This window comes from Eurosta solidaginis, chromosome 4 (genome assembly GCF_040869045.1).
Source record: "Eurosta solidaginis isolate ZX-2024a chromosome 4, ASM4086904v1, whole genome shotgun sequence".
Classification (NCBI taxonomy): domain Eukaryota; kingdom Metazoa; phylum Arthropoda; class Insecta; order Diptera; family Tephritidae; genus Eurosta; species Eurosta solidaginis.
In genome coordinates this window covers 24466690-24481737 of record NC_090322.1, presented here as the reverse complement: position 1 = coordinate 24481737, position 15048 = coordinate 24466690, and the positions used below count along the sequence as shown (strand labels likewise).

Sequence of the window (15048 nt, the reverse complement as noted above, 5' to 3'; positions counted from 1 at the left end):
AAAGGTGTGCATAGTACTTCATTTATTAATTATTTTACAGACTTTCAGTCTATCAAAAATCAGTCTTCAAATTTGAGATATTTTTCTTAAGTAACAGGAAAACAAAAATAAAATCTGAACTTCTTCCTAAAAACAAAATAAACTTCTTAGTAATAATAAAATACCTATCAAAGTATATATTTATCTATGTTTGGCTTAGTTTTGAGCCTCACGATAACAATCAGGGCATACTCGCGTCGGTCTCACGGACCGATTGGCGCCAAATGCTACAACACGCACAGCGTACACTAAAACAAAGTAAGCCACAAATCCGATAGCTAGAATAGACCTCGGCTTCTCCAGATTTTCGTGCATAAAAATAATTACAAAAATGTGTTTCGTCGGTCTCAGAGACCAATGCGCGAGTATAGGAAGGTTAAATGGAGGAACATTTTCAAGTGATACCTGTTATTATAACAGTGGAATTATTGCGTTTTGGCTTGGAAGTTATCAGCATTTTGGTGTGAATAGTAGGTATTTGCTATTTATCAGGGATGCACCTTAACGTTAAGCTAATCGTTTATCAAAAAATTTCCACCGTTTCCGTTGAAACACTTCGAAATATTATCGATAAAGAAATTATCAAGATAAATTGTATCTCGTTTTTAACCGAAACGAAAAGCTTTCGTTAACGTTAAAAACGTTAACAAAAACGTGATACTTTATGTTTGAATTGTGCTGGCAATGCTATAGCCATGGTGAAGCCGTAAGGTGGCAACAACGAGCGCACATACACACACAAACTCTATGTAATTTGTTTGTGTAATTCGTTGGTGGTAATGTCAAAAATACTCTGAGAAATGTTCGTACTGTCAAAATTCATGAGAAAAGTTGCAATCAGCTTGGCTAATGCTTTCACCTTTAATGACTCCGCCATCAATCAGCTTTGCCAGCATAGTTTGAAATTAATAATCAACATAAACTATTTGATTTCGTTTTGATATGGCAGAAAACGAAACGAAATCATTTCGTTAATTTGACGATTTTAACGTTAATAAACGAAACGAAATGACTTTGTTTCGTTTATTAACGTTGATTATCGTAACGAAATGATATCGTTTCGTTGGTTAAGCATGCCTGCTATTTATAGAAGAGAAAGGTTATAGATGTCACTATCTCAACGACCCTGGAAAAAATAGTTGGGTCATATCTACCTTTTTCGTCATATTAGTACTCCAATATGAATTACATGGTCTAGCTCTAGCTTTGCTTGTAAGTAATTTTTTGGAAAGTTTTCGCCCACAGATGAAGGGGTATTCCGAGCTGGAGTAGGTGATCCTGACCTAGGAAATTGCGATCTAAATCGGACCACATTTTTTTTTATAAGAACAGGGATAATGTGCCGGGTACTCGTATACTCCTTAAATTTTCCCTGAAGTACTCTTTCCTTAAGCAATACACGATTACCCCACGACATATCCTCATCCATATATGTAATACTCCTATATTGCTAATAGAAAATGCACGCAACGAGTTTTGAATTCGAAATAAAAACAACACAGCCTACAAAATTGTTGTGATTGTAGCAGCATAAGTGTGACAAGAAAAAATTTAAATTTAGGTACATTCGATTATTGAATACAAAAACAAAAACATTTAGTAGTAATATATCGGCACTCTGATGTTTGTGAGTGTACCTAGCCTGTAGCAGCAATATAGGAGTATTATAAATATGTCCTCATTCATATAAGCATAAAGCCAAGGCCATTGTGAATTCATACAAGTGAAACATCTTTCTATTCCTCCATTACCATACCTACCTGTCAAATAATAGCTGACAGCGAGAATGGCTGTCACGAATTGCCAGAGAATGGAAGATAGGTTTGTCTTTTGCTCGCGGTTATTAAATTGAACTGCCACGAATTGCCCATTAGTGTCTCAAATCAGAATTTCTTTTAAATGTATATACTGACATATTTATATTCATTTCTAAAATATAGTTACAGATAAAATCTGCGCAGCCAGTTAAGCAAGTATTTTAAAATATGTAAATAATGCAATAAACCAGTCGTCTACAAAAATTTTTGAAAAACATTATTGAGCAAATAATTTAAGTAATCGAATAGGGATTGAACAGGTGATCGAGGCTGTTTACTATTGTGAACGTTTTTGTCAAACATTCGCCACTTGTATGAATTCACAATGGCCAAGGCGAATCCATACCAGGGGGGCAATTCTTGTTCTGTGAAACGATGAAATGAAAAAAAAAAATTCAAACAAAAACTTATTCAAATGTATGGACATTTTTTTCACTTCATCGTTTCACAGAACCAGAATTCCCACCCAGGTGGTGGAAAAGCGAATTCAACGAACTCGCCGTGCAGAAGAATGTCAAGTCAAAAGAAAATTTTAATTGATTTCGATTAACTGACATATTAAAGTACAAGGCGCTGTATGGAAAATAATCAAGAAGAAGCAATCAGCTCTTCTTCAGCACATCTCTAGTGCATCTGATTTGGAGATTCAAAGTTTTGCAAAGCGGTTTTGATATATTTTCGAATGAACATTTAAATGTTTTTAAGGGCCTCATTCTCTATTACCAAACAAAATAAAGATAAATACAACGCGTGACCAGAGTTTTCCTGTATTTGTGAATTCAAAGAATGAAAGTTCGGTTCAAATTAAATTTTTACGCCAACAAAAGTTCGATTAGACAATTATTTTACTTAAAACTGTAGATTCATAAAAATGAAAATTTATAGCAAATGAAATTGTAGAGCTGAAAATTTTACAAGAAACCAAGTACAAATTTTAAAATGCTGTCGAGTTTGAAATCAAAAGTAATCGGGTTAATTTAGGTTCTAGCAGATAACATCGATTGATAGGATGACGTCTTGTTCCCATCGTTCTGACCCTTTTTACCATACAACTCATTTTCTGTAAATGGAGAAGATATAAAACGAAGTTACCCAATTACCGCCTCATAGTTGGATGATAATGACCAAAACCGGGTTTTCGATAATTACGATGTGGTAACTGACAAACATACTCCTTGCAAAGCACTTTCGCAAACTTATGATATTTCCACATACCTCGTGTTCCATATGGTTCACATTGTTGTTGCATTTGCATGTTAAATCTTTATCCGTATCTGGTTCATGTATCATTGGAACAGGAGGATAATATTAAGCGTTGTCAAGGCCGAGCCACAATGAAGTTTCTCATATACATATGTAGATGTGTTCAACGCAGTCCTATGCATGCCAGTAACATCGCCACAATCACACAAGATGTATCGTTTGTAAATATAAAGGAACTTCAAACTTGGCAGTTGAAATTTATTTCGCCTTGCCCATTCACATACAAAATTTCGTAAATCACTGTTATAAATATTCTCACTATACAAGAAAAATACTTGCTAACATATTTTGTGTTGTTGTTGTTGTAGCAGTGCTTCGCCCCATCCAATAAGTGCGACCAATCACAAATTGTCATCAATGTCCTCTAACGGGAGTCCAACATATTTTGTGTCCTATTCATTTGTTAAATTGCAGTTTTTAACTGTGAGGCGACCAATCACAAATTGTCATCAATGTCCTCTAACGGGAGTCCAAGATATTTTGTGTCCTATTCATTTGTTAAATTGCAGTTTTTAACTGTGAGGCGAAATAAACTTCAAATGCCAAGTTTGAAGTTCCTTTATATTTACAAACGCAGCATCTTGCGTGATTGTGGCGATGTTACAGGAATGCATGAGATTGCGTTAAAACGCATCTATATGAAAAGCTGCTTATGTGGCGGAGCTTTAAGTAAAAGAAAATACATTCAACAAAAGAAAAAGAACACTATCGCAAATATAATTTAAACTTTCATTTAAAATAACTCATTAATACAGTTAATGTTCTCCTTGGTATTTAACCAACTATATTTTTACAGAGTCGTTGCTCAAGAAATAATGAATTGCACACTAGACTGGGTCGATTTATTAACCGATATCGCGCCTTTGATTTTTCGATAGGATTTGGGCTCAGGAAAAAAAGTTCCACTACGTATACCCAAAAAAATTGGAACTTTTTTCCTGAGCCAAAATCCTATCGAAAAATCGATGGTCCATACAAATCGACCCAGCCCAATGCACATACATATTTTGACGTAACCATGGCTTCCTTAAAGGGCTAATTAAACTTCCTTAACCCTAACGCCATAGTCGTAACCATACCCATATCCATAACCATCTCCAATGTGATCGATTAATGGTGCCTTAACCTAAAAATCGTGAAAATTTCATGAAAATGAAGAAAACGCAAAAAATTACATACATATTCCACAAAAAATAAGTATCTTAGTCAAAACGTATCCAAAACAATAAATAAAATATACAAAAAGTTAATAAATTCGCCAACTCAAATATTTATAGGTTATGCATATGGCGAAAAACCAGAAAACAATTGGTTGGCTATGGTATGGTTATGGGGTTAGCGTTATGGTATGGCACCATTAATCGATTACATTGATTCCCATAAGGTAGGTTCGATCAGCTGTTTTATCTGGTTATGGTTTTATGGTTATAAGTCACCATTAATTAGCCCTTAATGTGCATGTTTGGTAAAAAAATCTTTAGAAAAACGTAGCATAACGTGTCTGAATATTCTTGAAAAGTGTTGCCACTTAACAAATGAATAAAAAAATTAATGGGCGTTCTTTCTTGACTTTTCATTCTTCCTTTGATGTACATACTAAGCTTTAGCTATACAAAATTATATAACATAGTATTTATTGTATTACTAGTTTCATTAGGATGTATTCATAGGTAGGTAGTTAAAGCTTGTTGCTATTTTACAAAATTTTCTATGGGATAACTTCAACTTTTACATGCTTTGGGCATGTCCCAATATTTCAAAAAATGTTTTCAGCTACAGCACTAAAGTCAAAATAAGAAATTATAACCAGGTTTCACCACACTGTGAATGCCCATATTAGATAGTTCAATCTTTAAATTTAATGACGCATAGTCATAGTAAAAAAAAAAAGGTTTTAAATTTAGATGCAGCTTTTTGACATCATTTTCTATGAGCTATCTGTCAAAAAAGGTGCAACTAAATTTAAAACCCATTTTATTTTGACTATGATTATGCGCCAATGTATTTGGGGTATTCCATCCCATTTCGACCAATTTTGAACCCGACCCCTTTAGAATTGGCTGAAAGTTTTTCTTCTTTTTCTAGCTTACGAAAGACGTTTTTCAGAATTTTTTCATCCAACTCAAAAAAAGTTATGAATTTTTAAAAAAACACCGTTTTAGTTTTCAAAATGCTATAACTTTTTCAAAAATTGACCGTTTGGGATCTTTTTTTTTTTATATTTGTTTTTAAATGTACTTTTCGAAAAAAATACAAAAAAATTTTTAAAGTTTTTTTTTTAATTTTTCAAATTTTTCGAATTTTGCCATTTTTTTTTTTCTAATAAAAAACTTCAATCAATTCTGCAATCATCCGCACTAATCCCGGAGTGGGCCGATTTTTTTTTATATTTTTTTCCACTCCGTGATTAGTGGGGATGATTGCAGAATTGATTGAAGTTTTTTATGAGAAAAAAAAAAATGGCGAAATTCGAAAAATCTCGAAAAAACAGAAAAATTAAAAAAAAAACTTTAAACATTTTTTTGTATTTCTTCCGAAAAGTACATTAAAAACAAATTAAAAAAAAAAAAACAGATCCCAAACGTACAATTTTTGAAAAATTTATAGCATATTGAAAACAAAAACGGTGTTTTTTTAAAAATTCATAACTTTTTTTGAGTTGAATGAAAAAATTCTGAAAAACGTCTTTCGTAAGCTAGAAAAAGAAGAAAAACTTTCAGCCAATTCTAAAGGGGTCGGGTTCAAAATTGGTCGAAATGGGATGGAATACCCCATTTGTATTAACATTAAGCGCTTTCATCAAATATAACTGTTGATCAACCGTTGAGAGATCACTCTAACGCAGCGTTCTGTATTTGAGTTTTTTCTTTCCTTTTAATATTATAGTGAAATGTGAGAAATAATTCAAGAGGTAATTTTTCTCGAAATTCAAGAATAATTATTTCATTGTGTTCAATGTGTTCGCTGAAAGAAGCCGTTTTGTAATATAATTCTCAAATAAAGCTACCAACAGATGTTGAATTAAAAAAAAAACAAGTAAGGAAGGCTAAGTTCGGGTGTAACCGAACATTACATACTCAGCTGAGAGCTTTGGAGTCAAATTAAGGGAAAAATCACCATGTAGGGTAACCCTGGAATGTGTTTGTATGACATGGGTATCAAATGAAAGGTATTAAAGAGTGTTTTAAAAGGGTGTGGGCCATAGTTCTAAAGGTGGACGCCATTTCGGGATATCGCCATAAAGGTGGAACAGGAGTGACTCTAGAATGTGTTTGTACGATATGGGTATCAAATGAAAGGTGTTAATGGGCATTTTAAAAGGGAGTGATCCTTAGGTCTATAGGTGAACGCCTTTTCGAGATATCGACATAAAGGTGGGCCAGGGGTGACTCTAGAATGTGTTTGTACGATATGGGTATCAAATGAAAGGTGTTAATGGGCATTTTAAAAGGGAGTGGGCCTTAGTCCTATAGGTGGACGCCTTTTCGAGATATCCCCATAAAGGTGGACCAGGGGTGACTATAGAATGTGTTTGTACGATATGGGTATCAAATGTAAGGTGTTAATGAGTATTTTAAAAGGGAGTGATCCTTAATTCCATAGGTGGACGCCTTTTCGGGATATCGCCATAAAGGTGGACCAGGGGTGACTGTAGAATGCGTGTGTACGATATATGTAGGTATCAAATGAAAGGTGTTTAATTCAATTCAATTTTATTTATAAAATTTTAGTACAGTAAGATTTACATCTCTTTTTGCACAACAGAAAAATAACACTCAGATCCAGAAATAAGTTAAAAATAGTTTACGATAATTTAACGATAAATTAAAGTAAATCAATCAATAAGTATATTAAAACACGTAACAAAAAATAAGTACACAGTACATTATGTAAATGGTTCAATTTGTGAAAAAGTATTTATATAGGACATCCGTGAAGTTACTCCGTTCAATTTGCTTTTTATGCCAGCAGGTATTGAATTCCAAATTCTAACAGCATTGATGAAAAACATTCTAGTAGAGTTCTTAAGGTTAAAATATGGCAACATGAGGTTAAGACAGCGTCTGATTGTGGAAAGATAAGTTTTTCATAAAGATAATTTGGAGTCTTCGTATACATTAAACGAAATAGAAATATGCAGTTTCTGCCTTTTAAATAGGCAGCGATGTCATATCCCAGTGGCGATGGTCTTCATGCAGATAGGTGGTCAAACCTACATATTCCATATACATAACGCATAATTTCATTAAATGCAATATCAACTTTATGCGCCGACTGAGAGTCAAGCTTGGTATATACTAGTTCAGAGTAGGTTAGGGTAGACAAAATAATTTAACGGGCAAGCCTCTTTCGAATATGAATTGGAGTAAATGGTGCTGACTGCCTCAGGTTACGTAGAGTACCATACACTTTGCCTACAGCTGAACTTATGTGGTTTACACAACTTAAATTTGTGTTAATAATGAAGCCCAAGTTGATGATTTTTTCAACTATTTCAAGAGAGTTGTTGTTTAAATTAATATTAATATTATTAAAAGGGAGAGGGCCTTAGTTCTGTAGGTGGACGCCTTTTCGAGATAACGCCATAAAGGTGGACCAGGGGTGACTCTATAATGTGTTTGTACGATATGTGTATCAAATTAAAGGTATTAATGAGGGGTTTAAAAGGGAGTTGCCCTTAGTTGTATATGTGAGGGCGTTTTCGAGATATCGACCAAAATGTGGACCATTAGATATCGCAAAAATGGGCGTGGTTATAGTCGGATTTCGGCCATTTTTTATACCAAGATAAAGTGAGTTCAGGTAAGTACGTGGACTAAGTTTAGTAAAGATATATCGGTTTTTGCTCAAGTTATCGTGTTAACGGCCGAGCGGAAGGACAGACGGTCGACTGTGTATAAAAACTGGGCGTGGCTTCAACCGATTTCACCCATTTTCACAGAAAACAGTTACTGTCATAGAATCTATGCCCCCACCAAATTTCAGAAGGATTGGTAAATTTTTGTTCGACTTATGGCATTAAAAGTATTCTAGACAAACTAAATGAAAAAGGGCGGAGCCCCGCCCGTTTTGCAATTTTCTTTTATTTTTATATTTTGTTGCACCATATCATTACTGGAGTTGAATGTTGACATAATTTACTTATATACAGTAAAGATATTAAATTTTTTGTTAAAATTTGACTTTTAAAACTTTTTTTTAAAAAAGTGGGCGTGTTGTTCATCCGATTTTGCTAATTTTTATTTAGCACATATATAGTAATAGTAGTAACGTTCCTGCCAAATTTCATCACGATATCTTCAACGACTTCCAAATTACAGCTTGCAAAACTTTTAAATTACCTTCTTTTAAAAGTGGGCCCATTGTCCAAAATTTTACTAATTTTCTATTATGCGTCAAAGCTCAACCCACTTCATCGCTTTATCCGTCTTTGGAAATGAATTATCGCATTTCTCGGTTTTTCGAAATTTTCGATATCGTAAAAGTGGGTGTGATTATAGTCCGATATCGTTCATTCTAAATAGCGATCTGAGATGAGTGCCCAGGAATCTACATACCAAATTTCATGAAGATACCTCAAAATTTACTCAAGTTAACGTGTTAACGGACAGACAGACGGACGGACGGACGGACATGGCTCAATCAAATTGTTTTTCGATACTGATGATTTTGATATATGGAAGTCTATATCTGTCTCGATTCCTTTATACCTGTACAACCAACCGTTATCCAATCAAAGTTAATATACTCTGTGTGCAAAGCACGCTGGGCAATTCACAAGTGTCGTGTTCATATAAAATTTTAAGATTTAAGTTGTTTCCATGGCTTCCAATATAAAATTTGATTAAAGCATATGGGACCTTGTAAATCGCCTAAATATTTGCTTTAAAAATTTTGCCTGAATTATCACCTTCTAATCCAATTGTGACATCTATTGGAGTGGCCATACAAATAAGCGCAGTTTCGGCGTCGGATTCGTGGTGGGGGAGAGACTTTGTCGCCAAGTATTGGCGTCCACGTCTGTGGACGAACGTCTCGCCGCTATCCGAATAAAAGCAAAATGTATTAATATATCATGCATTTGCGCCCAAGCACCGACAGAGGTGAAAGACGCTTTTTATGAACAATTACAACGCACATACGAGCGCTGCCCCCGTCATAATATAAAAGTCGTGCTTGGCGACTTTAACGCCAGGGTGGGCAGGTACAGTCGGAAAGTTCAGCCTACACAATGGAACTTCTCCTTCTCCTGGTACGATGAAGAATGCCGCGTTGCAACTGAAAGAAAAGACGCTGCCTACAGGGCTACGTTAAAAGCGAGCGCAACAAGAGGAAGCGGGGCGCCTTTTCAGGAAGAAAAAAGCAGAGGCAGAAAGGCGTGAGTGCAAGGAGCTTGAGCTGCTAGCCACCAGGAATAACGGCCGAAAATTTTACCAAAAAATTCGGCAACAGACAGAAGGTTTTAAGACCGGCGCAAACTCCTGTAAGAACGAGAAGGGCGACCTTGTAACTGATGTCCAGAGAGTACTAAGATTATGAAGGAAACAATTCTCTGATCTTCTAAATGGAGACAGATATTATGACGAAGTCAGAATAGCAATAACCAGATTGAAAAACAACGAGCTATTCAAATAGTTGTAGAGTATGATTTTCGTTTGCCGAGAGAGGACTTTACTTTTCAATTGCCTACCTAGTCCAAAGTAGCATTGATGATATCAATGTCATCAGCATATGCCAGAAATTGCACGCTTTTATAGAATATTGTGTCAGAGCGGTTAAGTTCTGCAGCTAGTATAATTTTCTCCAGCATCAAATTAAAGAAATCACACCATAAAGGGGTCACCCTGTCTGAAACCTCATTTAGTTTCGAACGACTCGGATAGGTCCTTCTCAATTCTAACTTAGCTGCTGATGTTGCTCAACGTCATTTTGCACAGCCGTATAAGCTTTGCGGCGAAACCAAATTTACACATAGCGACATATGCAGCTCCTTTTCGTGCTATCGAAGGCGGCGTTAAAATCGACGAAGAGGTGATGTGTGTCGATTCTTTTTTTACGGGTTTTTCCAACATTTGGCGCATTGTGAAAATCTGGTCGATGGTAGATTTACCAGGTCTGAAGCCGCACTGATAAGGTCCAATCAGCCGATTCGCGGTGGGCTTCAATCTTTCCCACAATACACTTGACAGGACCTTATATGCGATATTAAGAATGCTGATTCCGCGATAGTTGGTGCAGTTTGCAGTATCCCCCTTCTTGTGGACTGGGCAAAGAACACTTAGATTCAAATCGTCGGGCATGCACTTGTCCGCCCATATTTTTCTGAGAAGCAGATGCATGCGCCTTACCAAATTTTCGCTGCCGTTTTTGAATATCTCCGAAGGTAATCCACCAGCCGCTACCATGTTGTTTTTTAATCTGGTTGTTGCTGTTTTCACTTTGTCTAAATCGGGTGGGGAATATTAATTCCATTATCATCGATTGCGTGCTCGGGTTCATCTTCCCTGGGCGGTACATTGCTGTCTCCATTTACAATTGGTGTCAGAAGAGGAATTGTTGAATAAATTCCGAAGATTTTGAAGACATCCAGGACATGGCAAAGTTAAGTGAACTAAATATCCAGTAGCTCAAAAAGGGGTTGGAAGCCCGCGGATTGAATATTACTGGTAATAAATCCGAGCTACAGTCACAACGACGGGATGATATGGAATCGGAAGGAACCGAGAACACACTTTTCATCCCGATGTGGAAGAGTCAGCGACTAAAATGGAGGAGAAGATAGAGACACGAATTCATTGGCAAGTGTGGACACTAACGCAATACTGGCAGTGCTGAGCCTTACTTTGTCTTTGCCCCAAGTGCTGCCAGCGAGGGACTTGAAGATTTTGTTTAGGCTCTGAGCTTTTGGTAGAGTTTCAGGTTGTTGTTTAGGTCTTTATCGAACGTGACACGCAGTATTTTTGGGTGTCGGGACAGTTGGCCAATATTTCAGACACTTGTGTCGTGTATACGGTTGCTGAAGTGGAGTATAATCGTCGCTAAGTTGCCAAGTTTACGCCAAGTCAAGTCAAGTCTATGCTAAGTATCAGTAATGGGCTCTTTAGACTACCAAAGTTGCTTCTATCACTAAAAAGTGACTGTAGACTCATGACGGGTATTCTGACTGAACACTGCCTTCTGGCGTCACATACCTTTTAATTAGGCTTGGTCAGTGATATCAGATCTAGGAAGTGCTGGTTGGAGGAGGAAACGATCTCTGCTCGTGCCCTGCGCTTGCCAGGCTAAGACTTAAGCTATTAGGAGTGACAGCTGTCAGAGTTAGAAGCAGCAAGTGGCTTAAGTCCTAGGAAGCTTCTAGTATTTTCCAAGAGGACGGACTTATTTTATAACATATGTCCTGGTTTTGACAGGGTTTTTTTCAGTTTGGTCGTTAAAACAAACTTCTGGTAACACTAGGGACTCATTCAGTCTATGTGAGGTCCTCATGGACCGGCGAGTTCAACCTAACCTAACCAACGGCAGTTATTTCCTGAAAAAAAGAGGTTTATATTTTCATCTTTTATAAAAGGAAATAAGGCCTTTGAGATAGTGAGATCGGACGTAGGGAGAAAGGGAGTGAGGAAATTTGGTTGGTGCGTATCCGCTGGAAAATTATTTATAACCATTTTTTTTTCTATTTAAAGTCATCGACATTCCTTGTTCCGTACAATGTTTACTACCCATCGATTTGGCTTTAGGCCTGGCTATCGGTCTCGAGGATGGACGCTTGGCATTTTATGATTTAGCTGAACTGCAAATAATACACATATCCACACCGCAACAACCACAAGCAATGGCGCCTGTAGTAAAATTATCCTATCTGGAACCATTAGATGATCCACGTCATTGCCTCTACGTTTGGGCTATGCATGAGAATGGTGAAAATTTAAGCGCAGTGCTGCATACACTAATCTATGAGAAACGTTTATTAACGGAAAATGATGACTTTTATTATTTCGAGGTGAGCATATCTAATATAGCAGTGGGGTATATGCATAAAATCAAAGATTACCTTTTTAGAGGTAATCACCTAAATGTTAAAGTAATTTCGAAAATATTGCTATTAAAAATTGAGTTCATTAGTTTTGTTCATATAATCGAATACATACTTTAATTAAATTTTAGTCACCTTGAAATCTTTTTTATTACAGTCATTCCTTAGGAGCTCAATTCGTCTGCAAATACCATTGGAAGCTACAAAAAGTGTCGCTATTGGCTGTCAATCCGTTAATAAAATTCAAAACAACAATTTCAACAATAGTAGTTTAAATGGCATGATGCTTAATAACACTACACATGACGATGAAGATGGCTATTGTCTGTGTGCCCTCACTTGGTATTCCGCATTGGAAGAAAAGAATAAATTACTCATATTCGATTTAAATCAATGGTATAAAGAGGAAATGCCTTATAGCATTTCGCAACAAAAATGCCCTAGTTATTTGGCTGGTTATGTGCTAAGTGGACGGCAATGTGCTTTAAGTGCTTACCTCAATCCCAATACCGTATCACATTTCAACTCTTTACAACGGTATGAAGAGCATTTCTATCCGAATTCACTTAGTTTTGGTAAGTGCAAAATATATGTATGCTTGGGTTTATCGTTTTATGTTTATGACGGGATATTATAACTTTTGTCCGTTGCCTGTTGCTACGAACTACAAGAGAAAAACGCATGGTCACATAAAAAGTATAGAGCAAAGCTGAGATGTTTCTAAGACAAGTACTGTTATGTTTCTCAAAATATCAAATGCACGTCAGAAAAGCCCTGTTATATTTCAAGAGAGGTCTAATGAAAATTTCAAGACGGTATCTCAACCTGTTTGGTAGATATCCGCCAAGAAGTGGACCTGCGTACCACAAAATGCTCCTAAACAAGTAAAGGTGTCTAAGTTCGGATGTAACCAAACATTATATACTCAGCGTGAGCTTCAATTGCACATTTCATTTCAGATAAATTACTTTTCTACATAGCACGTGGGACCGCCCGTTTAAAAAAAAACTGTCTCCCCATTTCCTCTTACAACAAAACTTGATAAATGAAATATCATTGATTCAAAACTATATTTTGCTATGTTATAGCTTATTATTCTAATCTACGACCCTTTTAAACTTGTTTTATATCTAAGTCGCCGTAGTCTTTACCCGATCCCGTCCATTTTTCCCAGAAATATTTTCTACTATAGGGAAAATTTGTCTACCCAATTTTATTACGATCCGTTAATTTTTCTTCGAGTTATGGCTCCCAAAACATAGAAAATTGCTCAGTCATAAAAGTGGCGGTGCCACACCCATTTTCAAAAATTTTAGTGTTTTCCAATTTAATGTTATAATTCAATTTAAAAAGAAAATTCTATTGATCCAAAGCTCTTTTTCGCTAAGATATAGCTAATTATTTTGATATACGACCCTTTTAAAAATCTTTTGTAACCGATCTCGTCCAGTTTTTCTAGAAGTATTTCCTGCTATAGGGAAAATCTGTGTACCCAATTTTATTATGATCCGTTAATTTTTCTTGGAGTTATGGATCCCGAACCATAGAAAATTGCTTAGTCATAAAAGTGGCATTGCCACGCCCATTTTTTTAAATTTGAAGTTTTTCCTATTTACTGTTATAAATCCACTTGGGAAATGAAATACCATTGATATAAAGCCATTTTTTGCAAAGATATAGCTTATTTTATTCGTACACGACCCTTTCAAAAATCTTTTATACAAAAGTGGGCGTGGTCCTTAACCGATTGCGTTCATTTTTCTTCAAAGCATTCCTTATAGTAAGGGCAACCTCTGCCGAATTTTGTTACGATACGATTAACGATTTTTGATTTATGATTAATAATATTTTTAAAATTGATTTTATCACAAGTAGGCGTTGCCACGCCCATTTTAAACAATTTTTTCAAATTTTTATCAAGAGTCTCAATATCAGGCCACACGTCAACATTCTAGGTGTATTATTTACTAAATAATTAGGTTTTTTGTGTTTTCCAAAATGTTATATATATAAAAAGTCGGCGTGGTTATCATCCGATTTCGTCCATTTTCAATACCAATCTATTCTGGGTCCAGATAACCTCGTGTACCAAATTTGGTGAAGATATCTCAATATTTACTTAAGTTATCGTGTTAACGGACAGACGGACGGACATCGCTCAATCAAATTTTTTTTCGACACTGATGATTTTGATATATGGAAGCCTGAATCTATCTTGATTCTTTTATACCTGTACAACCAACCGTTATCTAATCAAAGTTAATATACCCTGTGTGCAAAGCACGCTGAGTACACGGTTGCCACTTTTGGTCCGTTTGGACCAAAAATGGTCCCTTCCAACCCCATTTAGTCCGCTGGTCCCTTTTTTTCAATTTTGGTCCTTTTTAGGCAGTAGCCACGATTTCGGTACTTTTCTTCCTTTTTCACTGAGGTTAAAATTCACAACTCTGCCCAAACATTTGCAGACTTTCATTAACCCACATATAATTTTCAATTTACTTATTTATAGCAGACCAATAACATTTCATAGGAGATATTTTAGGCGAGGCATTAATAAGAAAAGTGATGGATCTAAGGGCAAACACATTACACGGACTTATCAGAAAAAATTCTTGTTTTAGTATCCAGATATTTCGATCGGTTATCAAACACTTTTCGTGATATATTTTTTTCACTAGTTGAGCTAAGAAAAATTTTCTCAAATACACGTGTGTCTCTGATGGAGCCATACGAGGCCCGTCGAGTTACAACTTGAATTGAAAACTAAGTAAAATAAGTAAGGAGGGGACTTCATACCTTTCATGAATGGGGCTGAACAATAATCTTATCCCGTTCGTAATCTCCAAATAATCGGATGTATAAAATAAGAAATATATAGTGAACAGATGTACATAC

The 15048-nt window shown here is 35.9% G+C and overlaps 1 protein-coding gene across 2 annotated transcripts in view; it reads left to right on the top strand.

The window, feature by feature from the left end:
* The window catches only part of Elys (AT hook containing transcription factor 1 homolog), a 62361-nt gene that overhangs the window by 26384 nt on the left and 20929 nt on the right, over positions 1-15048 (top strand). For both annotated transcript variants that reach the window (XM_067780679.1, XM_067780678.1), the window contains exons 4-5: positions 11804-12120; positions 12311-12728. In XM_067780679.1, the coding sequence (XP_067636780.1) occupies positions 11804-12120; positions 12311-12728 (735 nt within the window). The remainder of the gene's footprint in view (positions 1-11803; positions 12121-12310; positions 12729-15048) is intronic.